We start from the raw sequence: 27,685 nt of genomic DNA, 5'->3' as shown, positions 1-27,685 counted from the left end.
GTATAAATCTTTGTTGCTTTGCTATTTCTTGGGCTGGCTCTCTCTTCTTGTGTTGGACATAAAATTCAAGATAACGTGGTGGTGTGCTGTTCGCAAAGCAGAAGGCACCTCCCGAGAGCTGGGGTCACAATGTCTGGCACTTACTTTCAGAAAAAAAGTGTGTGCATGCAGAGGGAGAGAAGGCAGAGCATCAGCAACCAGTGAATCCGAGTTCAGGGTGCTTGGGAGTTCCTAGTACTATTTCAACAACTCTCCTTGGGTTTTGTTGTCGTGGTTGTTTTCAAAACTCTTGCCTCATGATCCTACCCACGGAAGGAGTGAGCTGTGGACCGTGAGAGGTTATTGTGTGCCAAACATCTTGCATATATATATATTTTTTTTCATTTAATCCTCAGGGATTAGGGAGGAAGCAAAGGGAAAGGCAGGTAACCACAGTCTTAACGATTTGGCTGAGCAGTGGAACCGAAATCCAGGCATGGGTGTCCGGCCACAAGGCTGTCATTCTTTCCTGGCCTGTGTGTCTTGTAGAACAAAGCCTCCCCCGACCCCTTGGAGAATGACTGGCTTCTGTCATCCTATAGTCCCAGATACCCAACATATCTTTAGGAAGGTCAGGGCAGAGGGACTGTCCAGCCATTCTGGGACAGAAAGGCTGCCTGCCTGAGACCTGAGGCAGAAGGAACGAGGGGACAGAGGGAAGCACCACCCAGGCTGGTCAGCAGCTGGCTCTGAGGTTGATGGGCAGCCTAACCCCCACCTGTCCCACCTGTTCTGCAGGAGCTGAAGCTGCCCACCTTTAGAGCTCACTCCCCACTCCTGAAGAGCCGCCGGTTCTTTGTGGACATCTTGACCCTGCTGAGCAGCCACTGCCAGCTCTGCCCTGCAGCCCGGCACCTGGCCATCTACCTGCTGGACCACTTCACGGACCGCTACAACATCACCACCTCCAAGCAGCTGTACACAGTGGCCATCTCCTGCCTCCTGCTTGCAAGTAAGTGGAACCCGGCCTCTTTCTGTGCCATCTCCTCCCCCTCAGCAAGCCCTGCTGCTTCCACTCCTGTTTCATACTCCAGTGGTCTTCAAGCATCTTCTGGGTTCATCCTTAGCTGGGTGTGAACTGTACTAATAATCGTCACTATTTTTAGAGTCTATAATGTTCCCAGTGTACCAAACTGATAAGGATTTTAGCAGCTTGGTCTATTTTTTTTTTTTATTGGTACCAGGGGATTGAACTCAGGGTTGCTTAACCACTGAGACATATCCTCAGCCCTTTTTTGTATCTTATTTAAAGATAGTATCTCGCTGATTTGTTTAGTTGATGATTTGCTAAGTTGATGAGGCTGGCTTTGGACTTGCGATCCTCCTGACTCAGCCTCCCAAGTTGCTGGAATTGCAGGTATGCATTACCACGCCTGAATTCACACAGTGGCCCTAGGAGACAGATACTCTTACCTACCCCACTTTATCAAGGCCCAGCAATGTTAAGAAACTTGCTTTAGAGCTGGGCGCAGTGTTACACACCTGTAATCCCAGTGGTTCAGAAGGCTGAGGCAGAAGGATCATGAGTTCAAAGCCAGTCTCAGCAACTTAGCGAGGCCCTGTCTCAAAATTAAACATTAAAAAGGGCTGGGGATGTGGCTCAGTAGTTAAGTACCCCTGGGTTCAATACCCAGTACCAGAAAAGAAACTTGCTTGGGTGCCCCGTAGTACAGGGTAGACAAGATGCAAAGCCAGAACTGCATGATTTGGAACTGTGCTCTGCATGTTTCCTGTTTCTCAACATGGAGCTCTGAATGCACTGGAAGGGAACCCCAGCAACCACTGTTCTTAGAGGTACTTAAAAATGTGACTGCTTGATCTGGACCTGAGCAGATCTGTTATGTAGTCACCAGGCTTCAGCATGGGCCTCTTGGGATTTGCACTTTCCAACAAGGCCTCACCAAAAACACAGTGTGGCTTTGACCATCTGTCCGCCTCCGGAGGGATTACTATATTAATACGCTGCTGCTTTTACAATATTCCAAGAACACAGATCTCCCATGCCACCTGCCACTTAAATCCACCCATGGTTGCCACAAGTCTTAGGATAAGGACAACCCCCTCAGGTTCTGGCCTCTCTGATCTTTCTCCTCCTCACTGCTGGATTCAAGCCAAACTAACCAGTTCCCATTCTACCACAGAACTTTGCACGCTGTTCCCTCTGCCTGGATTGCTTCTCATTCCCTTTGCCTTCCGGGTCCAGGCCCTGCATCCCTGTGGAAGCCCTTCCCCACTGCCCTGGGCGGGTCATGTCTGATTATAGACCCACAGCCTTGGATGCTGTGAATTTTAGCATCCACTGCCCTCTCCAGCCTGTGACTTTTAGAGCTTGGCACATAATAAGACCTCATGGAATCGTTAATGAAATTAATGGCTCCTTCCAAACTGAGAGTCTGCACTTCTTCAGATTGCCCTGAATGCAAAGCAATGGTGTCCCCTAAAGACCTTGGGTTCTAAGTAGACAGCTGCAATTCAGATGGCTTTTGGGTTGTTGTTGGTTTTTGTTTTTTTTTTTTGTACCAGGGATTAAACCTAGGGCGTTTAACCACTGAGCTACATCCCCAGCCATTTTTATATTTTATTTAGAGACAGGGTCTTAGCTGAGTTGTTTAGACCCTCATTAAGTTGCTGAAGCTGGCTTTGAACTCTCCATCCTCCTGCCTCAGCCTGGGATTATAGGCGTGTGCCACTGTGCCTGGCTCAGGATGTTTGTTTGTCTTTGCATAGTTTATCCTTAAAATTCAACCAGGTATTGCGTTCTCCTCTGTGATGTATCATTGTCCTATTTTATTGCACGTTTTCCAGTTGATACCCAGGAGGACCACACCCGTTCTCTTCTGTGCCTTTGTCTGTTCCTGGCACACTGCCATAGACCCCCACGGGCACCATCACCCAGTTGGAGAAGTACAGCTTTAGAGTGTTCCAGTCCTGTCTTGTTTTCCTCCCTGGGACCTTCTACCTGAGGCTGATTTTAATTCCTTTGGCTGCTTTAGGTTTAACATCCCCAAATTTGTAATTTTTCTTTCCCAGCCAGTCTTGCTGGGAGTCCAGCTTGTTTGCTACTTAAAAGTCCCCAATCAGCATGCCAGTGTCCTTTCTCCTTGGGAAGAGATGCAGGGCTTGCAAGACACCCCTGTCAGCAGAGGGCCGAACGGGCATTGCATTTCAGGTGGTGCAAGGAAAATCTGCACGGTGGCCTTTGGCCTGTTGCTGTCTGTGATCTGAGGTCTGCTGGGGGCAGGGACTTACATTTCCATGGGGGACTTACATTTCCCCAGCAGGCTCTCTGGGAGCTGGGACGTGAGGAGCACACTGCACACGGGAGACTCCTTTGTGCGCTGTCGCCATGGTGGAGGGAGGTGGCCGTTCAGATGGGGAGGCAAACGCCCCCACCCACATGTCTGCAGGCGGCAGCCAGCCTGGGTGGGTGGCAGGAACGGATTTTTTTTCAGGACACCTGCCATATGCTTCGGAGGCCCCAGGAAAGAAAAGTTTCCATGGCAGCCTGAAATCCTATTCATTCCTCCTGCCCTCCCCAGGAAGACAGCCACACAGGGGTCACCTTGCCTCAGGAAGTTTAGAGTGGTGCTAATTTGGTCCCACAGATAAGAAGAGCTAGATTCTTGCCCCACCTGTCAGACTTCATGTTTGTAGAACTGCTTCCAGATAAGGAGGGCCTTTGCATAGAAGGGACTTTCTCACCTGCCCAGAGCCCCTGTAGCCCCCATAAAATGGGGATTAGGCAAGGGCCCAGATCTGCAGGCCTACAGAAGAGGGTGGAAAGGGAGACCTTCCCCAGAAGCCATGTGGCAGAGCCACCCCTTTGTCTCTGAGGTGATGGCATCTCCTACCTGGATAGAATTTTAGCATAAATATCGTATAGATATGAACATACCTTGAATCTTCATCTTATACATTACCCCTCTCCTGTCTTTTTGCTCTTGTAGTTTAAATGAAAGGATAATTTGAGGGCTGGGGGTACAGCTAGTAGGCATAGGCCCTGGGCTCAATCCCCAGCACCTCCAAAAAAGGATAATTTGACAACCTGGACACCCAACGACTTCCTGTGAGTTCAGCTTTGACAGTGCACAGTGATAATTGTCATCACAGCTGCACATGACAGTGCCCTCCTGTAATCCCAGCAAACTCTGGGAAACTGATGCAGGAGGATCACAAGTTTAAGACAAGCCTCATCCACAGCAAGACCCCCCCACACACACCTCTGTCTCAAAATTAAAAAGGGCTGGGGGTATGGCTCAGGGGTAGAGGGCTGCCTGACATGCCTGAGGCCCTGGTTTCCATCTCCAGCACCAAAAATATAAGTTTTATCACAGCTGCAGCCACCACTTCATCACCAATTGGCCCTTTCTACATGCCCACCCCATGCCAGGCACTTCTGACACACCACACAGAATCATCCCACCACCCTAGGTGGTCACACTGTCATGCTGAGAGTGCATTGAGGCTGGGAAACTTGCCTACCGTCATGCTTAGGGGTTTCGCATTTTGCTTTTCAATGAAAGTAAAATTCATACTGTAACGTAAGATTTACCATTTTAACCACTTTAAAGTGTGCAGTTCAGTGGCATTTAGTACACTCACACTATTAGTTGGTGGCTGTCATTCTGTCTAGTTCCAGATCATCTTCATCATCTTTAAAAATTCCTGGTGCTGATTAAACAGTCACGCTCCTTCCCTCCTCCAGCCCTGACACCGCGATCTGCTTTCTGTCCCTTTGGGCTCTCCTGTCCTGACTCTTTCACCTAAAGTGGCCTGCAGGGCCGGTTCCCTTCACTTCACATGGTGGTTTCGAGGTTCATCCCTGCCCTGGCATCCGTCGGCACTGTGTTCCTTTTTAGGGCTCAATAATATTCCCCTGTCCGTGCCACAGGTTGCTTACCCAGTCACCCGTTGATGGATATTTGGGTCAGTTTCACCTTTGGGCCATGGTGACTAGTGCTGCTGTAAGCATTCGAATGTCTGGTATATTTGAGCACTTGTCTTTAGTTTTGGGAGGCATACAGCTGACGGTTGGCTTGCAGGTTGTATGTTAACAACTCTGTATTTACTTTTTGGAGAGAACTTGTAGGTTTGCTTTTGGTGGTTGCTACTCAGAGGTGACATTGAGTCCTTAGCTCCATCCAGAGCAGTTGCAGGAGGAGGGGTGGCAGGAGAGAAAGCCAGAAAGGCAGGAGTAGCCTTATCCCCTGCTGTAGCATGGCCTTAAATGTAAGACTTAATCATTGTGACGTAAGATATATGGGGGACACTTTTATTGTAAAAGCTCAAAAGCTGTAGAAGCACCTGGTGTAAGTAAGTAGTTTGCATCCTGTGCTCAGTCTCACCCCCAGAGCTTGTGTGTGTCCTTGCAGACCTAGACGTCATGGTGTGTTTTCACTGAGAAAATAAACTTATCTTTGTCAGGAGGGGGAAATGCCTCATGGATTACACCCATGTCAATCTCCCAGGGAGCAGAAGTGCCAGATTCCTGCTCCTCTTCTTTTTCCGTTGTTCTTTCCCCCACCTCACCCCAGTTCTGTCACGCTGTGCTTTCTCTCATTGTAAACCTCTGGACCCACCCCACGCCCTGGGAAAGCGGGGTCTGTGATGGCTGAGTCGTTAGCTGTGGGTCCGAAGTCTGTCCAGGCCCTGGCTGATGGCTTCTGGGCTGCGATTCAGTGCCAGATGGGGGTGGCAGATCCATCTGTTCCTCAGGGTCAAGTTCAGACTTCCGGATTTAGTGGATGAAATTGAGTCCTGTTTTGACCTTCATCTCGGCCCTCATCCTCCTCCCCAGGGAAGAGAAGTATCAAGCAGTGGCCTGTGCCAGGAAGGGACCCCTTTCTGGACACAGGCCATCCTGTAGGGCAGGATCCCTTAGCCTACAGAGCTACAGAATCTGTTCCGCAGCGCTGAGCTAACCTGTGGAAGCCCGTCTCCTATCTGTAGATTTGTTAAATTAGAAATGTATGCTCACTTGTAAAGTGAGATTCCCCAAAATAAAATAAAATAAATAAATAAAATAAAAAACAGTCTGTTTCCCATCCCACACTACAGAGGTAACTTCTGAGAATAGTTTCTGTGTCTTTTTTCCAAAATCGATCTCATATATTTTTCTAGAAATGTTCTGTGCATATACCAACCTATAAGCGATCCTGGCTCACTGATTCTGTACCTGCAAGTTTGCCCACTTGATAAAAAAAAAAAAAAAAAAAAAATTCTTTTGCGGTGCTAGAGATTGAAACCAGGGCCTCACACCTGCCAGGCAAGAGCTGTACCACTGAGCTGCACTCCCAGCCCCTCGTTAAAATCTTTTTAAACCCCAAATCAGTGCCAGTGCTTTTGAGGTAGTTCACGGACACAGGCAGAGCAGCAAAAATTTAGAGTTGCCCTAGATATGTCTTCCCCACTAAGATGGAGCAAGGCGGAGCTCTCAAACTGTAAACAAGTGTTCTTTTCCTGTTCTACTCAGTGCCTCGTTTTCTTCAGTTTTGTACTTTTTGTCGATGGCTTGCTGTTTCAAGTGGCCCCCAAGCATCTAGCTGAGTGCTGTCTAGTGTCCTAAGCTCAAGAAGGCTTTGATGTGCCTTGGAGAGAAAATATGTGTGTGTTGGATAAGCTCCACTCAGGCATGAGCTGCCGAGGTTTTTTTGCCATGAGTTCAGTGCTAATGAACCAACAGGACAGTACATTAAAAGAAATATGCAAGTTCTGAGTTACGTATTGCTCAGTTGACAAAACATTGCCATCAGATGCTCTTGGGGACCTAACCCTGTATCTTCTAGGAGCTGTGGGTTAGCGTTCGCTAATTCTGTGACTCAAGGTGACTTTACAGAATAGAACCATCATAAATTACAAGTCATTTATGTAAGTGGGTTAGGAGTGAAAGTGTTCTTTTTGTTGTTGTTAACAGTACATCAGGGAGCCTTTTACCCATGCCCCACCCCAGCCCAGGTGGCAGCACTTTACCCGTCTTATAAACACTGCTGCTGATTTAATGATTCCTCTACTGATGGACCTTTCAGTTGCTGTCCTCTTCTTCTCTTGCACCCTGTATGACAGAGCTGCATTTCTCCCTGCATCTCTGCACACTCTGTGGGTAGGATGGACTCCCAGAGTGGGAGAGCTCAGCTCAGAGCCTGTGCATTCAGGACTTCGGTAGGTAGTGCCTCTTTGCCTTGCAGAGGTTTTAACAGGAGAGCTAATGAGATCCCTTTATGTAAATTGAACTGAACTCCGTGGGAAGCCTCTGCAACCACCAAGGTCTACTGGTGGCTTGCCCTGTGCTTCCAGTGGTGAGTGCATTTGCAGTCCACATGCATGCCTTGCCCTGTCCACCATGCACAGACAAGAGCAGTTCCCAAACCAATTGCATTTAGGACTTCTTAAGCCAGAAATCAATAGTCTCATCTCTTAGGGCAGATACCAATAAAAAAGCTATTGCCTGCCAGGTGCTTGCATGGGGCTTCTGGAGATTCTAGGAGAGGCCTGTCTTTCTCCCAGGAAACCACTTCCATTCTCCTCGCTCCCCCTGTACACCCTTCCTACCTCCCTTCAGCCCCCCTGCACCCCAAATCCTGCTTTGATTACTTGGCAACCGTCATCATTTCTACAGAGCTACTTCTTTGACAGGGAAGCAGGGGTAGGATGGGCTTACCCCCTTGGAGATTTTGTTGGGAGATTTTGGAAACTTGAAAGCAGTCTTAATCCCTTGTGGTAGACAAGGATGAACTGTAGGGCTGCTTCCTGCCTGAGGGAGTTAAGCAAGGCTGCTCCCCCGCAAAGCGCAAAGCCCCGAATGCTCTAGATGCCTCCAGGGTCAGATTGTAGGCAGCAGAGAGAGACAAAGGGAGCGGCTTTTCCAGGTGATCTCTTTCAGGGATATTTTGGACAAAACCTGAGATTTCTTGCCAGAATTAAACCCAAATCTGCAGGGAAACACAGCAGCCCCCATGCAGGGGATGATTGCATAGCTCCTGGCACGCTGGCACAACAGTGGCTAGGAGTGGCCTACATTTCCGTCCTGCCATGGAGAGCATTTTGTAAATGGTTAAGCATTTCAGGAAGCAGGGTGGAGCTTACATTTGAAGTGTGCACTTCATGTGGCAATTTTTTCCCTTCCTGAAAAATACTGATTCAGCGTCAGGGGTGCATCTTCTAATCAGTGGCATTTGGTGGGGGGCTGCACAGCGCAGAGCACACTGGGAGGGTGGTCTGCCTAATGAGGGCCATGCCCAGCAGATCTTGGAAAGGCACAAATGTCACAGCACCGTGAGCCGAGGACATGGTGGTTTTCCATTTACTGTTCCCATCTCTGCAGACTGGCAGGCTTAGAGCTATTTCGGGGGAGGGATTTTGTGTAAACTGCCTGTCAGACAGCTGGCTGGGCCGGAAGCTCATATTGTACTATTTGCCCCCGCAAGTCTAGCACCCAGACCTGCTTTTTGGGAACCAGGACTCTGAGCTCTGTGTGTGTGTGTGTGTGTGTGTGTGTGTGTGAAGGGGGGAGGGTTGTCTCGTCTTTTTGTTTTTGCAGAGGCCTTGGATTTCAAACTGCATGAGTGCATTGAACATGCAATGTGCAGAAGCCCCTGACCTCACACAGGTAAATCATTCGGAAAACATTGATTTGCCTTCTACTCTATTAGAGACACCGTCAGCTCTGGGGACACAGTGGTGAATGGAAGAAATGTACACAGCCCCTGTCAGTGAAGATGGTCCATTCCTCACAAATGTGTCTACTATGTGCTCAGCCTGTGCTAGGGGTTGCTGGGACAGTGGGGTATGAAATAAATGGAGCCTCCATCCTCAAGTTACTTAAGATCTAAACACATCTCTGAAAGACACAGCCACAAGCCTGGCATTACCAGCAGGTCCCTGGGCACTTGCTGAGAACTAGCCAGTCGCCCTTCTAAGAACATGCAGGTGTCCTTGCCCTTAGGAAAACTGGCTCATGCTGTTAGTGGGAAGATTGGAAGATGACAGGGACACTGGTGTCAGGTGCCCCTCTGCTCTCTGTACTTTCTGAAGTCCGGCTGCTAGGAGCCGGGCTGTCAGTGAAGGGTTCTTTTTGTTTATGTTAGCCATGGTATGGAGGATGCTTATCTTCCAGCACATTTTGTACCATTAGAGCCAGGATGTATTATGCCCATCCTCCTGTTTGGTTTGGTTTGGTTCTTGTTTGGGGTCCTGGAGACTGAACCCGGAGCCTTACATACACTGAGCACTGAATCTCCCACTGAGCCGCACCCCAGCCCCAGTTCTCTGCTCACACTGAAGTCCTGAGGACAGAGCCCTGGAGCCTTCTGCATTAGACTTGTTGCTCCCTGGGAAAACCACCTGGAACAGAGCTTTGACTTGCCTTGCTTAGGTCAGTTCATGTGGTGGAGAGCTCGACTAGACCCTGGTCACAGCTGTCACCCTTCGCCAGCCCCCATCACCCACAAAGTCACTGAGGCTGGCTGTTTCATTTGGTTTTGAAACCCAAAGGAAACAGGCCTGCACCCTGCTGCTGAGATTAGAGATTATTTCCGTGTTTGGTGTGTTTGCCAGGATTTCAAGACTGTCTTCAAGGAGCATGTGCTGCCTCTCCCGTCTTCTACGTCTTAATTATAATCACAAGTATTTCGGTGTCTAGACAGGAAAAGTCTCTTTTTTGTCACCGACATGGTGGCGTTTGGCTCTTCTAGGAAACTCCAACGCCTCCTGACTGGTGGGCACTTGTAAAAGCAGGTTCATACTGAGATATTCTTGGACCAGAGCAGACCTGCATTCTGGAACCTTCTCTGGCAGTTACACTGCCAGTTCTGGCTTCTAGGTTTCAATCAGCAGTGTTTTGCCTTCTGAAGAGTTTTTAAAGGTCCCCCCTCCCCTCCCCCCCGTGGCACAGTGGTATTTATTTCTTGTAGAAAATTAGAAGATTAAAAAAAATGAATAAAGTCACTTCTAGGGGCTGGAGATGTGGCTCAAGCGGTAGCGCGCTCGCCTGGCATGCGTGCGGCCCAGGTTCGATCCTCAGCACCACATACCAACAAAGATGTTGTGTCCGCCGAGAACTAAAAAATAAATATTAAAAAATTCTCTCTCTCTCTCTCTGTCTCCTCTCTCACTCTCTCTTTAAAAAAAAAAAAAAAACTTGTGATCCCACCACGGGTTCTCACAAGTTTAAAATTAAAAAAAAAAAAAAAAAGTCACTTCTAATTTCATTACATTTTCCCCCAGTAGTTTGGGGTGGAGGGTAAATCCTAGCCCCTGTGATAAAATAAAATAGTGTTCACACGTCAAGCAGTGTTTTATTTTGATGCACATTTACTCATTTAATCTCGAAACAATCCCATGAAATAGGCAGTATTATTATTTTGCAATTAACAGGGAGGAAACTGAGGCCTGGGAAATAGGTAACTGATCTTAAATGACACAGCTGGGGGCAGGGGGGTGGCTGGGTGCATGGACAGGATGAGGAGCCAGGTGGTCAAGTCAGGGATGGCTTGGTGACTTTTTGCACAGTGGCCTTAATCCTTCAGTCAGATCCCCTCTCCCCTGCCACACCAGGAAGGCTCAGGCCAGCAAATGAAGAGACTGCTGGGAGGTCACTGGCTACAGATTGACTGACGGGATGAAAGCGCCAGCCCTCAGGACTAGGTTTCCTATCTGGAAGCGACTGCCTTCCTTACCTTGAGAGGTTGCCTCTCCTCTTCCTTCTGCTTGCTTCCAGTGGGAGTGGGAACCTGGGACCCTGGTGTCCACACTTTTGACCCCACAGCCAGGAGAATTCAATCTGCTCTTCCTGCAGCCGAAAGCCCCATCAGACCTGTCCAGGGGCAGTCCCTGGGGAGTCAGGAAGGAGCATTCTGCCCAGCAGTGACCCAAGAACTTCAGGTGCCTGATCTTCAGGGCTCCCTTCTTTCATGCTTGATGCCAGCCATGCATGGGAAAGTGGCCCCCCCGTGCCCCAGGCCCTGATTTCAGGCAGCCAGTAACATTATTTGGGTCACTTACAAAGTGGAGCACAGGAATCAGGGGTTGGCCGAAGCTTCACTGTGTGAAGTCATTGTGCCAGTTCCTCCATCCTAAGACAAGGAAGTCCTCAAAAGCAGGATGGGAAGCCTGCGTGTGACCCAGCTGGCTGAATGCCACCTCTTGAGCGGGAGCCATTTCCACAATTTGCTCCCTGAAGAAAACAGCCACCCACACAACCTCACCTCTAGTCTGTTTCCAGCATTGGACTCGAGAATCGATCTGGCCTGTCAGAGCTGAGCTGGCTTTCACGCCCCTTTTCACCCGCGCATCCGCTCCTCCATTCATTATTTATCCAGGCCTGCTCCATGCCAGAGACGAAACCCAGCCGTGAACAGAATAGCTTTGCTCCTAAGAAAGGAAGGAGAGAGGAAGGGAGTCTTTTCTTTGTATCCTTAGGCAGGAAGTCGGCTCAGCCAGGTGGGGTTCCACCATCACACCAGGACAGGCCTCTGAAGTCCTGGTTTGATGGATATTGGGGACATTTCCTGAGCTTGGAATCCCCAGAAGGGCCAGGGATCTTTGAGGCAGCTGGAGCAGGTCCTTAGTGCTACCCACTCCCCAGCCCCCAGTGGTGGGTCTAAAGGCTCCTCCTCCCTGACAATCACCCATCACCATAGCACTGTCTTACACAGCAAGGGTTTTCTTTGTCCCTGACTTTCTTCCCTTTATCAAATTCCACCCAGAAACCTGCCACTGTGATTACAGGGTTGGTCCTGAATTAAGCACCACTTGGAAAGGGCACCGTTTTTAAGCACTGAGCTGTCATGTCAACCTCACCATAGTCTGTCTGCTTCTGTTATCCCCATGTCACAGATGAGGAAGCACAGGCCCAAAAAGTGGATACATGCCCCAGACCATCTGGCCAGTTAGTGGCTGAGCCTCCCTAGAGTGGCTCTGTGCCCGTCTTCTGCATTGCAGAATCAAAACTGCCTCTGCAGAGGATGTGGTCCTCCGTGGTGTCTCAGCTGTCTTCTGACTTGGCTTCTCCACCAAATGACTCTGGTCTGTCTCCTCTGGTTCCTAGAAAGACGCTTGCCTGCTTATGTCTGAGCCGAGCCTCCTTTGGGGAAGAGGAGGGAAGCATCCTTTTTGTCTCCAGTAACTACAAAAAGCCAAAGAAAAAAATTTTTAAGGTGTCTGGGGGAGAGGCAACCTACATCCTGTTAATCATGTGGATCTGTAGTAGAAAGGCTCTGGAATTAAATTGCCAATTAGCATAAGTAGAGCACTCTCAGAAAACAAGGTAGTTAGATGGGGAGTGGCTGCAGCTGGCTTGACACCCACATCCATGGGAATTCCTGCACCCAGAGAGAGAGGTTCCTGGGGACTGTGGGATTGCCTTGAAAGTCTATGAGGTTTTATGTTTGCGGCATAGAAAGCTCTGGACTTAGGAACCACTTATTCATTGATTTTAAAAATCAGGTCTGGGGACTTAGCTCAGTGGTAGAACACTTGCCTAGCATGCATGGCCATGGGTTCAATCCCTGGTACCAGGAAAAGCAAACAAAAAAACCATGTGCATGGTGGTCCACACCTGTAATCTCAGCAACTCAGGAGGCTAAAGCAGGAGGATTGCAAGTTTGAAGCCAGCCTGGGCAATTTAGCAAGACCCTGTCTCAAGATAAAGGAAAAAAATAAAATTAAAAAGGGACTGGGGATGTCAGTTAGCACCCCTGCATTCAATCCCCAGTTTAAAAATACACACACACACACACACACACACACACACACACACACACACACCTCATGCTAAATTCTGTGCTATAGTATTCTATGACAGGTAAGCACCCTCCCATTAGGGAGCCGACAGCCAGACTTTTAATTCTCCTTTGTCTTTTAGGATCTAGATGATTGTGCAACTCACCTAACCTTTCTGGGCTTCCTTTTCCACATGGGGAGGAGCCCCAACCTCCCAATGTTGTTACCAGAATCAATTGAGATAGTACCTGCTAAGGGCAGGACCAGCTCAGCCCGCAAGACTCCCCTTCACCCCTGCTGGGGTAGCTCAGAGAGGGTGGCTCAGGCTGCCCTGAGTATTTTGGTACCCAACCTGTGTCTGGCCTGAATGCTGCAGAGAGCCAAACAAAGATGTTCCTGCTTTCCCTGAGCTCACATCCTGGTATGTGGATTCTCTGCATCTTGTTAACCAGCTGAGTGGCCTGGGTAAAGTCCCACCCATGGCAAGGTGGGGGGCATCTGGAAAAGAGCCCAGAGCCAACACTCCCCTCAGCCTCTGAACCTTATAACCATCAGCAGGAGAGTTGAAGTTCAAGGTCACAGACCTGGGAAAGGAAGCTGGAGCAACTGTAGTGTCCACACTGTCCAGCCTGGTCAGTGGGATTGTGTTGAAGGTGGGGGAACATCTTGTTGAATATATTTCCACCCACCCGATTTTCAGAACCTATAAGAAAATGCCTGTGGCACTGGTTATCACGCTATACATTTTCAGTTTATTTATACCCAACTTTAGAAATCAGGCGTGGTGGTACATGCCTGTAATCCCAGCAAATCAGGAGGCTAAAGCAAGAGGATCACAAGTTTGAGGCCAGCCTCAGCAATTTAGCAAGACCCTAAGCAATTTAGTGAGACCTTGTCTCAAAATAATAAAGGACTGGGGCCAGGTACGGTGGTGTGCGCCTGTAATCCCAGTGGCTCAGGAGGCAGAGGCAGAAGGATTGTGAGTTCAAAGCCAGCCTCAGTAATTTATAAAGGCACTGAGCAACTCAGTGAGACCATATCTCTAATACAAAATAGGGCTGGGGCTGTGTCTCAGTGGTCAAGTGCCTCTGAGTTAAATCCTTTGCACTCCCCCCACCTCAAAAAAAAAAAAAAAAGACTGGGGTTGTGGCTTAGTGGTTATGAACCCCTGGGTTCAATCCCTTGTACCCAAAACAACAAAAAACAAAAAAAGCAGGACTTTAGAAGATGCTAGGTCTGGGGCACAAAGAATAAATATCACATTCAGTGAATAAGACAGCAGCTACTGCTGCCATGGACGAGAACTTCCTGGGTGCCAGGGAGCCCATTGCCCCACATGCTCCCTGAGATAGCTCTTTGAGCCTTCCTACCACCCTATGAGGCACAGGGTTCCAAGTGATTGCCCAAACTCACAGATGGTAACCAGCCCTAAGCCTCCACTTGAGGCCCTTAGAGAGGGCCTCCTCCAGAATCCTGGATCTCTCTGGTCACTGACTCCATGGTCATAAATAAAACTGACCGGGTTCTGCCAGTCCTGGTCCATCTTTCTCCTCTGAGGAAGAAGGATGAATAAAAAAGAATTAGCCTCAGAAAGGTCCACCTTGAGCCTAGCCCTGCTTGGGCCTCCACTTCTCTGTCCCCAGGAGGTTTTGTGACACTGAGAAAAAGCCCTTTCTACCAGATCTGTCTGATTCCTCTTGGGTCCCAATCACCTCCACTGCCTGGCACTTCCCACTCTTGCGTGGGAAGGCGCCAAGTTCTACTTGAAGGTTAGGCAAGGTCAGGATGCCATTGGGGCAGCCCGCTATCTGTCTGGCCAGGTTCATCATCAGCATCACCAGCATATGCATGGTAGGGCGGGGCCTGCTGCAGGGTCCCAGGGTAGCCATGAGGTCTCAGTTCCTGCTCAAATTTTGGTCCTTTCTCAGATGAAAAGGGGAGAGACATGTCTAAAAGGAGAGTGGCAGTTCTTGGGGAGCCATAGCTTCGCCTTTTTTTTTTTTTAAAGTATTGCATTTCTTTAGGGAAGGAAGTAGCCAGCTTTTGCTTTAAACCTGGTTCTCTTTAGCAGGAAACTCTGGCCTCTTGTCAGAGCCTGTGTTTAGCGGCTGAGCGGGCAGCAGGTAACGCTGCGTGAGTTGTAAATGGGCACCATGCCAGGCAGGAAGGACTGCTGGGGAGATTAACGGGGCACAGGGCAGGAAGCAGCCTGTCTACTTGAGGGAGGCCAGTGCCCGGCCCCGGACAGCAGGAATGGGGGAAACCACTGAATTTTCAGTCTCATTTCATGAGGTTTGCCTTTTTTTTTTTGTTTTAAGATTTTTTTAAAAAAGGCGTTGTAAATGATGATGATTGCTGGAAGCTAGTCAGTGTGTTTATGGGGGTTCATTACAACATTTTCTCTTTCTTTCCTTTTTTTTTCTTTTGTTTTAGTACGTATATTTAAAATTTTCCAAAACAGGTTTTTGTTGTTTTTTTTTTCCCCCCTAGCAATTAAAAGTGTTGTTTCTCTTGGCCCTAATTCAGAAAAGTCAGGAATCTTGTTGGGTCTGCCCTGCAAGAAAAGGACAAACCAGTGTTCAGGGAGGTCACCTTCATAGAGACAGAAAGGAGCAGTGGTGGCCAGGGGCTGCAGGGAGAGGGAACAGGGGTGTGTTCCTTGGGTACGGAGTTTCAGGTTTGCAAGACCACAAGAATTTTGGAGATGGCTGGTGCTGGTGGTGCTGGTGGCACATCATTGTCAATGTACTTAATGTCACTAAACTGTACATTTAAAAATGGTAAATTTTATGTTATGTGGGTTTTACCACAATTTTTTTAAAAAATACTGTAAAAAGTTGGTCACAGTAGTGCACACCTATAATCCCAGCAGCTGGGGAGGCTGAGGCAGGAGGATCACAAGTTCAAAGCAGCCCCAGCAAAAGCGAGGCACTAAGCAACTCAGTGAGACGCTGTCTCTAAATAAAATACAAAATAGGGCTGGGGATGTGGCCCAGTGGTCAGTGCCCCTGAGTTCAATCCCTGATACCAAAAAAAAAAAAAAAAAAAACAACCTGTAAAAAGAAAAGCCAATTTGCAACCTTTCCTACCGAAGTTGATCAACAGGGAGTTGCCACCACGTCCTCATCTGTGATCACAGATGCTCACCTGCAATCCAGACACTTGGGAGACTGAGACAGGAAGATCACAAGTTCAAGGCCAACCTGGGCAACTTATCAAGACTCTCAGCAATGTATCAAGATCCTGTCTCAAAAAACAAAAAGGACTAGGGATGTAGCTCAATGATTATTGTTTTAAAAAATAGGTTTATGCCACTTGGGTGGACATCTAATCATCAGTCCACGAGCCGTGACCTGCCATAAACTGCCGCAGTTTTCTGTGGAAGCAGCCTCAGGGAATGGTGTCACCAGCCAGCCAGGTGTGCAGAAGGCACACGTGAGACATTGCTTAGGCACTTCACCAGTAGCACCAAGGATGCACAGGCATGTGCCCAGCCTCAGAGAGCTTCAGTGTCTCTGTGGGTGTAGGGTCACTTTCAATCTTACAAGTATGTCAAGAGGGCTCCAGAAATCAGGTTTGCGGTAATGTGAACATCAAAAAGAAAAGTATAGACGGAATGATAGGGTTGTTTCAACCCCTGATGTAATAATTCATCCAAGAAAGGATCACCGGTGATTGCCAAGTCACTGAGACAAAGGATGTGGGAACAGGATATTCACAGTCTCAAGGTGTCATCTCACAGGTTCCTGGTTAATTTCACAGGGAAGGTGGTACCTTCAAAATGGAGAGGTCTGGTGTCACCACCGTAACCAAGCTTTCAAACCTCGCTTTGCTGGGACAGATTGGCGATGTCTGTAACTCCTGATGTGACAGTAAGACAGATTGAACATCACTTCTGTGGTTTTCTTGCCCACATTGACCTGTACCTCACCATGAGGAAACCCATCTGGCAAATCCAGAATAGCCTGGGTTCTTCCAAAGTCGATGAGACCAAAAAATGAGACTGAAAAGATATAAAGACTCCATGTGTGAACCTAGTTTGGATCCTAGATCCTAAAAACAGGTTGTAAAAGGCATTTTCTGTACCTTGGAAAAAAGAAAGATGAACTGAACTGAATATCAGAAGATGCTGTAGTTAATGTCGTTTCCTTGGAATTGCCGATAGTATCATGATTCGTAGGAAAATGTCCTCAGGAACAGATGCTGACATGTTTGGAGTGCCATATCATGTCTGCATGTTCACCAGCAATGGTCCAGAGGAAGCAATATTTATATACAGCATACACACAGAGACTCAGAACCAGTGTGGCTGAGTGTCCACAATTGGGGAATCTGGGTGAAGGGTCATAAGCACTCATTCTAATCTTCCATCATTTCTACGGATGTGAAGATTTTCAAAATGAAAAAGGAAATCAGAGAGAGCCAGTGGCCATTTTCTGACTGAGAAAGACTCATACTTCTGTCCCCCTTCTCTCCCAGGGGACCGGCCTGAAGACTTGCAGGCATCTGTCGTCTGCAGACTGTCGATAAGGAGGAAGCAGCTGAGGAACTGTGTTGGTGGTGGGAGCACTGGGGACAAAGGCTCGTGGTCCTGGGAGGGAGGGGAGGAAAGTCTGCAGGCCACGTGCAACATTAAGGAACTCGTAAAAATCTTTTCTGGCTGCGAAATGTTTGGGGCTGGGAAATAGTCACTAAGCTGGGGTCAGCCAGGGCAGAGGAAGAGCAGGGACTCCAAAGTGGCTTCTGGGTGTAGAAGCTGGGTTCTCCCACCCTGGGAAGCCTAGAGGAGCCTATCTGGAGGGTTCCGCTGCAGGGCCAGTATAAAGCACAGGCCTCTTCTGGGTGCTGGGTACTTGCAAAGTACTCTCCATTCCGCGTGATCATTTCCTCTTCACATGGGGTGTGTTCCTACATTACAAACAAATAAAACTGCCCGTATAATTTAGAGCTGTTAGGTAGGTCCAGAGCAAACTCATTGAAGATTCAGACCCAGCTCTGCCTGGCTCTGGCTTGCAGAGGTGGGGTGGGGAGCAGGGCAGCCTCCCCAGCAGGGGGGAGGACCTGGTAAAATGAGATTCCTCAGTAAGCCATGGCCCTTCCATTGGAGGGTAATCCTCTTGGGCCTGATAGCAGAGTTCTGAAAGGTTTGAAAAGCAGGGAGGAGGAGGAAACTAATCTGATTGAGCACATCTGCCGCGTGGGTGGGTCGCCATAGATTGCTAGCTGCCAGCAATACCCTACAAGGGTCTTAATGCCACCCCCAGCACAATAGGCCTCACTGTGAAGAAAAAAGAGATCATGGGGCTGGGGGCATAGCTCAGTGGTAGAGCACTTGCCTAGCATATGTGCATACAACTGAAGTTGCCTCAGCTGTTCAGCACAAGGTTCAGGAACACCTGGGCAATTTAGAAAAAAAAAAATTCTTCCTTTTAAAATTGCACAATGAATATAGGGTTGTTGGAGAAAAACAGACTATAAGATCATTAGAGAAATTCAAATCACCCAAAATACCACTATCCAGAAATGAGTGACCGTTTGTTCGCGGAATAAACTGGGCACCTGCTTGGGCGCCAGGCACTGCTGGAAAGTGAAGGCAGAGCAACAAACGGGCCAAACCCATGAAGGTAGGAACCGGAGGTCTTAGAAGCCAAGCTGGGACCAGCCGTTCATGTTAATACCTATAACAAGTAATCTGAACATGAGAAGTGCTAAGATGATGTTTAGTGGCCTCTGCCCTGATTCCTGAGGGATCTTAGATGGGGTAGGTGAGGGGTCAGTTTCACATGGCTGTGTCCTGCCCCTGGGGTGGGAATGTTGGGCGTGAGACTTAGAAGCCACTAGTGACCGGATCCCAGTGGTGCACAGGGCTCTTCCCCCGGGCAGCTTGTGGTTCCCCCGCCCCACTGCCCAGAAGTGCAAGACCAGAGAAGGTGTGTGATGGGGGCAGCGCCCTTCCGCTGACTGTGGAAGGGGCTGGAGGGGCTGTGGGAGGAGGTGGGACACAGGCTGTCAGTCTCTGCCCTTCCCTCTTTGGGACTTGTCACTTGCTCATCTCCTAACCGTGTCAGACCAGAGCTTCCTGTGTCGACATTCTCACTTGGTCGCTGTTACTGGGCACACTAGAGAACACAGAGCCTGGCTGCCCGGAGGCCTGTTTCATTTCGCAGTGATAGTCTTTGAGTTCAGGAATGGGTTGTTTCTCTTGTAGAGCAGCCTGTGGTTGGCATTGCCTTATCTCTTGAAAAGTTCCAGAGGCTGCTGGGAACTGGGTCAGAGGCCCTTGCAGTTGTGAGCAGGTGCACAGAGGCTTTGTTTGCTGTTCCCTTTGAGGTCCACCGGGCCGCCCACCACCTTTCTGACATTGCCTTAGCTGCTTTGCACCCCACAAGGCTGAGCTTGGAGGCCACAGGTGGCCAGACTGTGAGCAGGCCTTTGAGGGGCCCGGCACTGATGTGGGAGTGGGAGCTTCCAAGAGGCAGTGACTTGGCAGGTGATGGGCAGATCAGGGTTGGCCCAGTGGCGGGAATGGGGAAGGGCATTCCAGGGAGGGGAACTGTCATGAGCCCCCCCTACACACAAACACAGCCCCTGGACCTTGGCCCTTGGTACATGAGGAGCCTCTGTGGCTCCTGGGAGCTGTTCACAACTGATAACAACCAAGAATGGATAGGTCAATGCTTCTGTTTCCCAAAACTAGGGTGGAGTAACCCAGGGACAGTATTTCAGATAGTTTCGAAGAAATCTTCAAGGGTCAAGCTCCAGCTGCCTACAATGGTGCTTGCTAATATGCCCTCTGAGGCTTTTTCCCCCTTCCTGCTTTCTCTTCCAACCTATCAGTCTTTCCTGGGCTCACCTTCTGAGCCAGCTGTTTCCAAGGCAACCCAAGCTCATATCCACATAGAGAATGCAGAGGGGCCGTTGAAGGGCTTTTCTACATTGGGAGGGAACAAAGTCAGATTTGCAAGGTCATTCTCACTGTGGCTTGGAGGTTGGATAAGTGAAGGCCATTCAGGGTGTTGGGGAGCACCTATCCCCCAGAGCTTGACCTGACTGATGTTGCTGGCTGCTCTCTTAGGTCCCAGACACCAGTCTGAGCATTCGGTGTGTGTTTTCTCATTGAATGTACAAAAGCCTTATGAAGTGTAGGTTCCATTTTATAGATGAAGAAGCGGAAACCGAAGTATAGGTTCCATTTTATAGATGAAGAAGTGGAAACCGAACGTGGTGTTGCACGCCTGTAATCCCAGCTTCTTGGGAGGCTGAGGCAGAAAGATCACAAGTTCAAGGCCAGCCTCTGCAACTTAGTGAGACCTTGTCTCAAAATAAAAATTGTTTTTTTATAAAAGACTGGTAGTGTAGCTCAGTGGCAGAACACTTGCCTAGCATATGCAAGGACCTGGATTCAATCCCCAGTACAAAAAAAAAGGAAGCTGAGCCCCAGAGAGGCTGAGACCCCTTGGCCATGATCACAGCCGGAAGCAGAGGCTTGAGGAGTCAAGTCCAGGTTTGGCAGACCTGGAATGTGCTTTTAAAACCCATCAGAAGTCCAGCCTCTCTGCTTTCTTTCCTCCCTGCCCAAACTCTCCAGGTGCTGTAAGATGGCCTTTCGATTCCTGTGTGTCAGTAACATCTGCTTCTGCTTCCCTGTAGGTAAGTTTGAGGACAGGGAAGACCACGTACCCAAGTTGGAGCAGATAAACAGCACAAGGATCCTGAGCAGCCAGAACTTCTCCCTCACCAAGAAGGAGCTGCTGAGCACAGAGCTGCTGCTCCTCGAGGCCTTCAGCTGGAACCTGTGCCTGCCCACACCTGCCCATTTCCTGGACTACTACCTCTTGGCCTCTGTCAGCCAAAAGGACCACCACTGCCACACCTGGCCCACCACCTGCCCCCGCAAGACCAAAGAGTGCCTCAAGGAATACGCCCATTACTTCCTAGAGGTCACCCTGCAAGGTGAGGGCAGCAGAGGTGGCTGGGGTCCCCACCACACATACACAGGGCTGGGATCAGAAGGCGCTGAAGGGCATGTCCATCTAGGTCTGCGTGTAGAAGAAACAGCAGAGGCTTCTGGAGAGGCATCTGGTCCCCAGCAAACTACAGCTCAACCCATAATCTGCTTATGGTAACCTGAACATTGCAGATGATTCGAATAGCACAGAGTCACAGCTCAGTCATCCCCAAAGAGCTTCACTATACAGTAGGATATGAGATGGGAATTGTGTTTACATCTGTTTTAGCAATAAAGGTTACCCAGTTTGGGGACCCCTACTTGAAACTCCTCTCTTCACAGTGTCTTAGAATGTAGGTGTGAGGTGACATACCAATCAGAAATAATGCAGATAAAACCGCTTGATCACCTACCACACACTCGATCACCTGCCACAATCCAGAAAGATCATGAATGGCAGTATCCATGGTCCTGATATCAAGCATGAATTGAGTGCTTACTGTGTGCAGACTTGTTGGTCCAGAGCTATGCACACATGATCTCATTTGAACTTTACAGTGACCTCACACAAGCATCATTTTAGAAGTGAGGAAACTGATATTTAAAAAGTGACCTAACTTGGGGCCAGAGTTTTGCTCAGTGGTAGCGCACTTGCCTTGCATGTGTGAGGCACTGGGTTTGATTCTCAGCACTGCATATAAATAAATGAATGAAATAAAGGTCTATCAATATCTACAAAAATATTTTTTTCTAAAAAATGACCTAACTTACCCAAGATCATTACTAGGATTTGAACCTAGGAGCCTGACTCCACAACTGTGCTTCTAACTAGAATACCTCCCTAACTGACTGATACCTAAAAGGTGAAAGTTCAAGTAAGTGAAAGTCAAGAGCAATTTAAGACAACATGGGAAGGCACTGAAAACCAATACCATTCATGAAAACTGTAGGAATTTCAGCTGTTGGCCTTTGTATAAAACATAGTATCAGCTTTGCTCTGTTGCCGGCTATCTTAGTAGGACGTGAGATTTCTCAGTAAACCTAGGGAAGGTGCCCATTGTAGTTATAAATATCAAATTCCTGTAGCAGTTTATTCATTCACTGAGCACCTACTGTGGATCAAGCATTGTTGCTATTACTAAGCAGCCTTCAGTCATGCCCTAAAACAGAGTCCTTTGAAATGGTGTGTCATTCACCCATGACAACTAAAACAGGACAGATGAGTTACAGTTCTGTTTGAAGCCCATCAGCCAGCCCCATGTGGCCCCACAGGACTCATGGACAATAATTTGAAAAATCACTTGTCTAAGCTAATCTCCCAAACTGAGAGCAAAGGTGTCTTTGGGGAAAAAAATATTTATTAATGGAACTTCATGTTTTTCAAGTTTTTATCCTATTTATAGAGCATTGGTGAATAGCCTTTGAACTGATTCATTTGTCTGCCAGTTCTCAGAACAGGCACAGGACTCCAAGGGTGCTGACTCCCTCTGGGATTCTCTTTCAGATCATATATTCTACAAATTCCAGCCTTCTGTGGTCGCTGCAGCCTGTGTTGGGGCCTCCAGGATCTGCCTGCAGCTTTCTCCCTACTGGACCAGAGACCTACAGAGGATCTCAAACTATTCCCTGGAACATCTTAGCACATGTATTGAAATCCTGCTGGTGTAGGTTCCTCTCCTGATCTCTGTGTTTCTTAAAAAATTGAGGTTCCACTTGCCCTTGAAGCCCACCTCAGGGCATGGAGGATTTCCTGAGTCTAGGGCCTCACCTACTGTGTCTCCTGATAGAAGAGAGGGTTAGGGAATTGCCCCTTTCTATTTGGGGTAGCTTTGGGTTTGCGTTTTTAAGATCAAGGAGCAAGGGAGAAGAGAGGCTGGGTGCCCCTCCTTCTGCACACCTGGGCTGCTGGGCACAGTGGTGCACGCCTTTAATCCCAGTGACTCTGGGGCCCGAGGCAGGAGGATCACAATTCCAAAGCCAGTCTCAGCAACTTAGTGATGCCCTGAGCAACTTAGCAAGACCCTGTCTCAAATTTTAAAAGAATAATTAAAAGGACTGGAAATGTGGCTCGGTGGTTAAACACCTCTGGGTTCAATCCCCAATACCAAAAATAAAAATTAACATCTGGGCTCTTTGATCTAAGCCCAGTGTAATCTTATGGATAATCACACTGAGGGGCTTTTACAAGCTACTTTTCTCAGAAATGGCTGTGAAACTGACCTATCCAGCTAAACCCCAAGTGGCTTTACCTAAGAAGCTACAGCGTCTTTACAAGGGCCCCTGGGAATCTTAGGGAAGAAATGTTTGGTGTATCAGAGGACATGCTTAACGGCATCTTGGATCCTGCATTGTGAAATGGATATTGGAGTCCAAAGAGGTCCATGGGGACCTCAGGGAGGAGGGCAGACAGGACAGATCCTGCGTGGCCACCCCCAGTGCACTCCCTCTTGCACCCAACAGGTGGCGGTACATCTTGGATGTAGACCTGCATGGTGACAGCAAAATTCCTCAGGTCCCATGCTTGGCGGGTGGCTACCTGCTCTCTAAATTGTCAGTCCTGCTCCCTAGGCTTTTGTCTTAAATTGTGTGTTTTTTAAAGGGTCTCTGAAGTCAGAGAACACAGCCTGATCAGAGTGCTGATGGCTGTCCTCGATTTAGCCACCAGCCCAGCCACACTCTATCACTGCACTATGTTCCCAGCCCTTTTTATAATTTATTTATTTACTTATTTTTTTAGTATCAGGGATTGAACCCATCCCCAACCTGTTTTATTTTTTTATTTTGAGGCAGGTTGAGTTCACTAAGTTGTTTTGGGCCTCGCTAAATTGTGGAGGCTGGCTTTGAACTGGCAGTCCTCCCGCCTCAACCTGCCCAGCAGATGGGATTACAGGTGTGCACCACTGCAGCCGGCTTTATTTCTTATTCTGAGACAGAGTCATCACTAAGTTGCCCTGGCTGGCCCCAAACTTTCCATCTCCTGCCTCAGCCTCCCAAGTTGCTGCGATGGCAGGTGTGTGCCCCAATTCAGCCCGGCCTCACTCTTCACTGATGGCTGCCACTTTGAGATATCCCCTTCTTGGATTAGTCAGAGCTTCCATTTGCTCCTTTCTTACGTAAGCCTCTAATTGTTTTGTTTTCCCAAAAAGTTTTATGGGGAGCTTTTTTTCCGAGATGGGAAAAATCCCTATTGCATCATCCCCCTTTTCAGAGGGAGACACTTAGACCCCAGTGGGAAATTTACTTGGTGCTTAAAAGCTAAGGAGTAGCCCAGCTGGGGATAGAGTGAGCCCAGAAAGGCCTAGAAGGTAGAGGTTGTGCTGTGTGCTCATTCAGCACCCAAAGCACTTGGCTGTGCCAGGTGTTGGAAATGCAGAGGTGAGAAAAGCAGATGGGACCTGAGTTGTCCTCCAGGGTGGGGCAGGGCAGGGACCACAGGGACTGCTCAGCCTAGTCTTGAGAGGTCAGGCTTTGTGGGGAAAACTGCTCCAAGCTGAAATCTGAGGCCTGAGTCTAGTTGGGGAATAGCCGAGGGCACATGCAGACTCCTCCAGCACAGTGTGGTTGGGACCTGCAGTATCAGAGCGCACGCAGCTCTCCAGGTCCCAGATACGAAGGAAGGTAGAGGTACACTCAGGTGTCTCATTCTCTTTGACCTTCAAATCTCACTGGACTCTCTTTTTTCAGAGCATATGACAATGTCCTCAAGGATGCCGTCACGGTCAAGAGCCAAGCCTTGGCCATGGTGCCCGGCACACCCCCGGCCCCCACCCAAGTGCTGTTCCAGCCTCCTGCCTACCCTGCCCTCAGCCAGGCGACGACGACCCTGGCCCAGCTCCAGGCCCCCGTGCAGGACCTGTGCTTGGCCTACAGGGACTCACTGCAGGCCCACCGCTCAGGGAGCCTGCTCCCGGGAGGCACTGGCTCCTCCCTCCACACTCCTTACCCCACCCTCCAGCCCCTGGACATGTGTCCCATGCCTGTCCCCGCATCCCTTAGCATGCAGATGACCATTGCAGCCGAGCCCAGGCACTGCCTTGCTACCACCTACGGAAGTAGCTACTTCAGCGGGAGCCACTTGTTCCCTGCAGGCTGTTTTGACAGATAGGCCAACTTTGGGCCACAAGGGCGAGCCTCAAAGAGCCAGGCAGAGGAAGAGAACACCCCAGAGGAGAGCTGAGCCAGGTGAGGTGCCTGGAGGCCCTGCCCGAGAGCCCAGTGGACGTAAAAAGGGCTTGTTTTTTTGTTTGTTTGTTTTTTCCCTTTAAATAAAACTGACGCAAGCAAAGCATTCAATGACATACCTCACCACCGAGAGCATTCCTCTGAAAATCCTCTCCCATGTGTGCCTGGGGTATAAAGAAGGCTCAGCGGCTGTTCCTCCAAGCAGGGGTCCAGTGAATCAAGAAAGACTTGGGAAGAGGCCAGAATACTAGCCCACAAGCACCTCCAGTTCGGGCCTCAGAGACTTCTTCGCCCTTAGCTGATGGCAGCCACGTCACTGACAAAGAAGGGGCGGCCTGGCGCCTTCTCAGGACCCTGAAGCCTGCCGTGGTGGGTGCTCCCCTCCTTTGGCTCCACTGAGAGGCCTGTGCATGTGGGCTGAGTGCCTCCTTGCAAGACCCAGCGAGTGGCTATCTCGCCTTTTGTTTTTGAACGTGAAGCTTTTTCCGGCCTTTTAGATACTTCACATGCTGCTGCTTCCCCAAGTGATCTAGCTTTCTGTTCCGCAAGATGTCGTGTTTACATACTACATCAGGGATTTTGTGATACTTGAAAAAAAAAAAATTCCTTAAGAGAAATGAAACAAGTTTAATTGCCACACTCTGCCTGTCCCCCGCAGACTGTCAGTTTTAACCCATCTTGGGATGGACCCGCAGTAGCACCAGAGCTCCCTTTTCAGAAGCACGCGATGGGTGAGAACCACCTTGAAGGCTCTCGGTCCCAGAAGATTCCATGTCTTGGATGCTGTAGAACTTTGATGACTACCCGGGGGCTGGAGGGGGAAAACGAAGGTGGACACCATCCCCACCTCCCTCCACCAGTTGCTTATGGTAAGTCAGGTGACACCAGCCCTGGCTTTGAGTTTGGCTAATAGCAAAGGATAAGAATGTGGAATGCTTGTTAATGCTGCCTGGATGGGGACATGGGGTGTATCTGTCACCATCGCTGGTAGGCAAGGGGTTGGTTGCATCAAAAACCAGTATTGGGGGATCTGCAGCAAGAGGGATCTCAGGAAGATTCTTGTAACCATGTGCAATATGTTTTTTATTCCGACTCCCAGCTTCTGCTCAGCATGTTTCTTTTGGTTTGTTGGTTTGTTGTCAGGGGACACACTGTTCGCCCGTCAGAACTGGGAGGTACAAAGGACGGAAGCAAATTGTGTTGTTTGGTTTGCTTTTTATTTTATTTTTTTTTAAAAGAGAAACCCATCTTGGTTTTCTTGACTCATTGGTGTTCTTGACTCTTGACTCACTGTCTAGGAGACCGTGACGGGGGCCGCCAGGAAGGCGGCCGAGGGCTGCTGAGTCAGCTCCAGAGTTTTTTGGAGCAGATGAAAGTCTCAGCGTGGAAATGGAAAAGAGACGGGCTGTGGCTGAAGCACTGCCGCCCCGCCACACTAGCATAGGAACTGCAGGGTCCTTTGTCAGTCTCCTTCCCCTTGCTGACTCCTCCTATTTATGTGCGACTGGGTGGGACTCTGGGTTATTGTGTCTGTCTGTTGTAGGGCCGGGGGCTCCTGAGGGGCTACCCCAGCAGCCTGGCTCCCAGAAATAAGTGTCCCGCAATAAACATATCACCTGCGCTCCGTCTCTCTGTTGTCTTCCTGGGCTTCCCCTCTCAGGCCAGCCCTTTTCTCCCCAGTGGGCCATCGAGTGTCTCCTGGGATGAGCAGCAGGGTGATGGGGTATCAGGATTGGCAACAGCAAGACTGGCTTCTTTGGAGCTGGGTCCTGCCCTCTGAGCTGGAATTGGGCCTCCCTGGGGACACAGGCTGGGCAGAGAGGGTGTATGTATGACTTGACATCCCAGCTCGTGACTGTACCAGTCAGGGCTATCCAGGGGACAAACCAATAGGACACGGGGGAGAGATTTGCTTTAAGGAATTGGCTCATGCAACTGTGGGACTGGCATGTCTAAAATGTGGGGCAGCATGACAACAGGCTGAAGACTCAGGTAAGAGTCAACACTTCTGGCTGGGCATGTGGCTCAGGGACACAGTGACTGCCTCCCATGCACAAGGCCCTGAGTTCAATTCCAGTATCACAAGAAGAAGAAGAAAAAGTAGATACTGCCATGGAGCCTAAAATCTAGCTCACATCAGGGGCTCAGGCATGATTTCTGTGTTGCGGTCTTGAGGCAGAATTCCACCCCTGGGAAACTTTAATCTCTGCCCAGAAGGTCTTTGGCTAGTGGAATGGGGCCCGCCCGTGTTATGGAGAGTCATCTATCTGCTCGACTGTGAATGTCAGGCACATCTAAAACAACACCTCCACAGCAGCATCTTTGCAAGTGTTTTATCAAGTCACTGAGCACCGTAGCCTAACCGAGTTGACATATAAAATTAACAATCGTAACCACTTTTTAGCCGTTGGAAGGTCATTGACCAACTTCCCTGAGCCTCTGTCTTCTTACCTGTTAAAGTGGGGGCAGCAACAGCCCTTGCCTCAGGCTTCTCACGAAGATCAAACACCGTGATGTACATGAAGGCTGGCATCTCAAGAAAAAGGGGCAATTATCGTGTCTCTAAACACAAGATCACTGTAAGATGCACCATTATCTATGTACCAGTGCGTTTATTGTGTTGGGAGGGCCTGGGTTTGTATTTTTGAGACAGGATCTAATTATGTTGCTCAGGCTAGTCCTGGGCTCAAATGACCAAACATAGCTGAGACTACAGGTGTGCACCACTATGCCCAACTAAGAACTAAAGCCAAAAGCCAGGTGTGGTAATCCCATCAGCCCCGGAGGCCGAGGTAAGAG

The 27,685-nt window shown here is 49.1% G+C and overlaps 1 protein-coding gene across 2 annotated transcripts in view; it reads left to right on the top strand.

Annotated features, from left to right (window-relative positions):
- Nucleotides 1–26,507, top strand: part of Ccnjl (cyclin J like) — a 53,063-nt gene extending 26,556 nt beyond the window's left edge. For both annotated transcript variants that reach the window (XM_078051921.1, XM_078051913.1), the window contains exons 3-6: nt 778–991; nt 20,407–20,709; nt 22,209–22,368; nt 24,389–26,507. In XM_078051921.1, coding sequence (XP_077908047.1) covers nt 778–991; nt 20,407–20,709; nt 22,209–22,368; nt 24,389–24,809 — 1,098 coding nt within the window. In that variant the 3' untranslated portion in view covers nt 24,810–26,507. The remainder of the gene's footprint in view (nt 1–777; nt 992–20,406; nt 20,710–22,208; nt 22,369–24,388) is intronic.
- Nucleotides 26,508–27,685: the final 1,178 nt, after the last annotated feature.

The sequence above is a fragment of the Ictidomys tridecemlineatus genome, chromosome 1, assembly GCF_052094955.1.
Source record: "Ictidomys tridecemlineatus isolate mIctTri1 chromosome 1, mIctTri1.hap1, whole genome shotgun sequence".
Taxonomy (NCBI): Eukaryota; Metazoa; Chordata; class Mammalia; order Rodentia; family Sciuridae; genus Ictidomys; species Ictidomys tridecemlineatus.
This window is presented reverse-complemented; position numbering and strand designations above follow the sequence as displayed.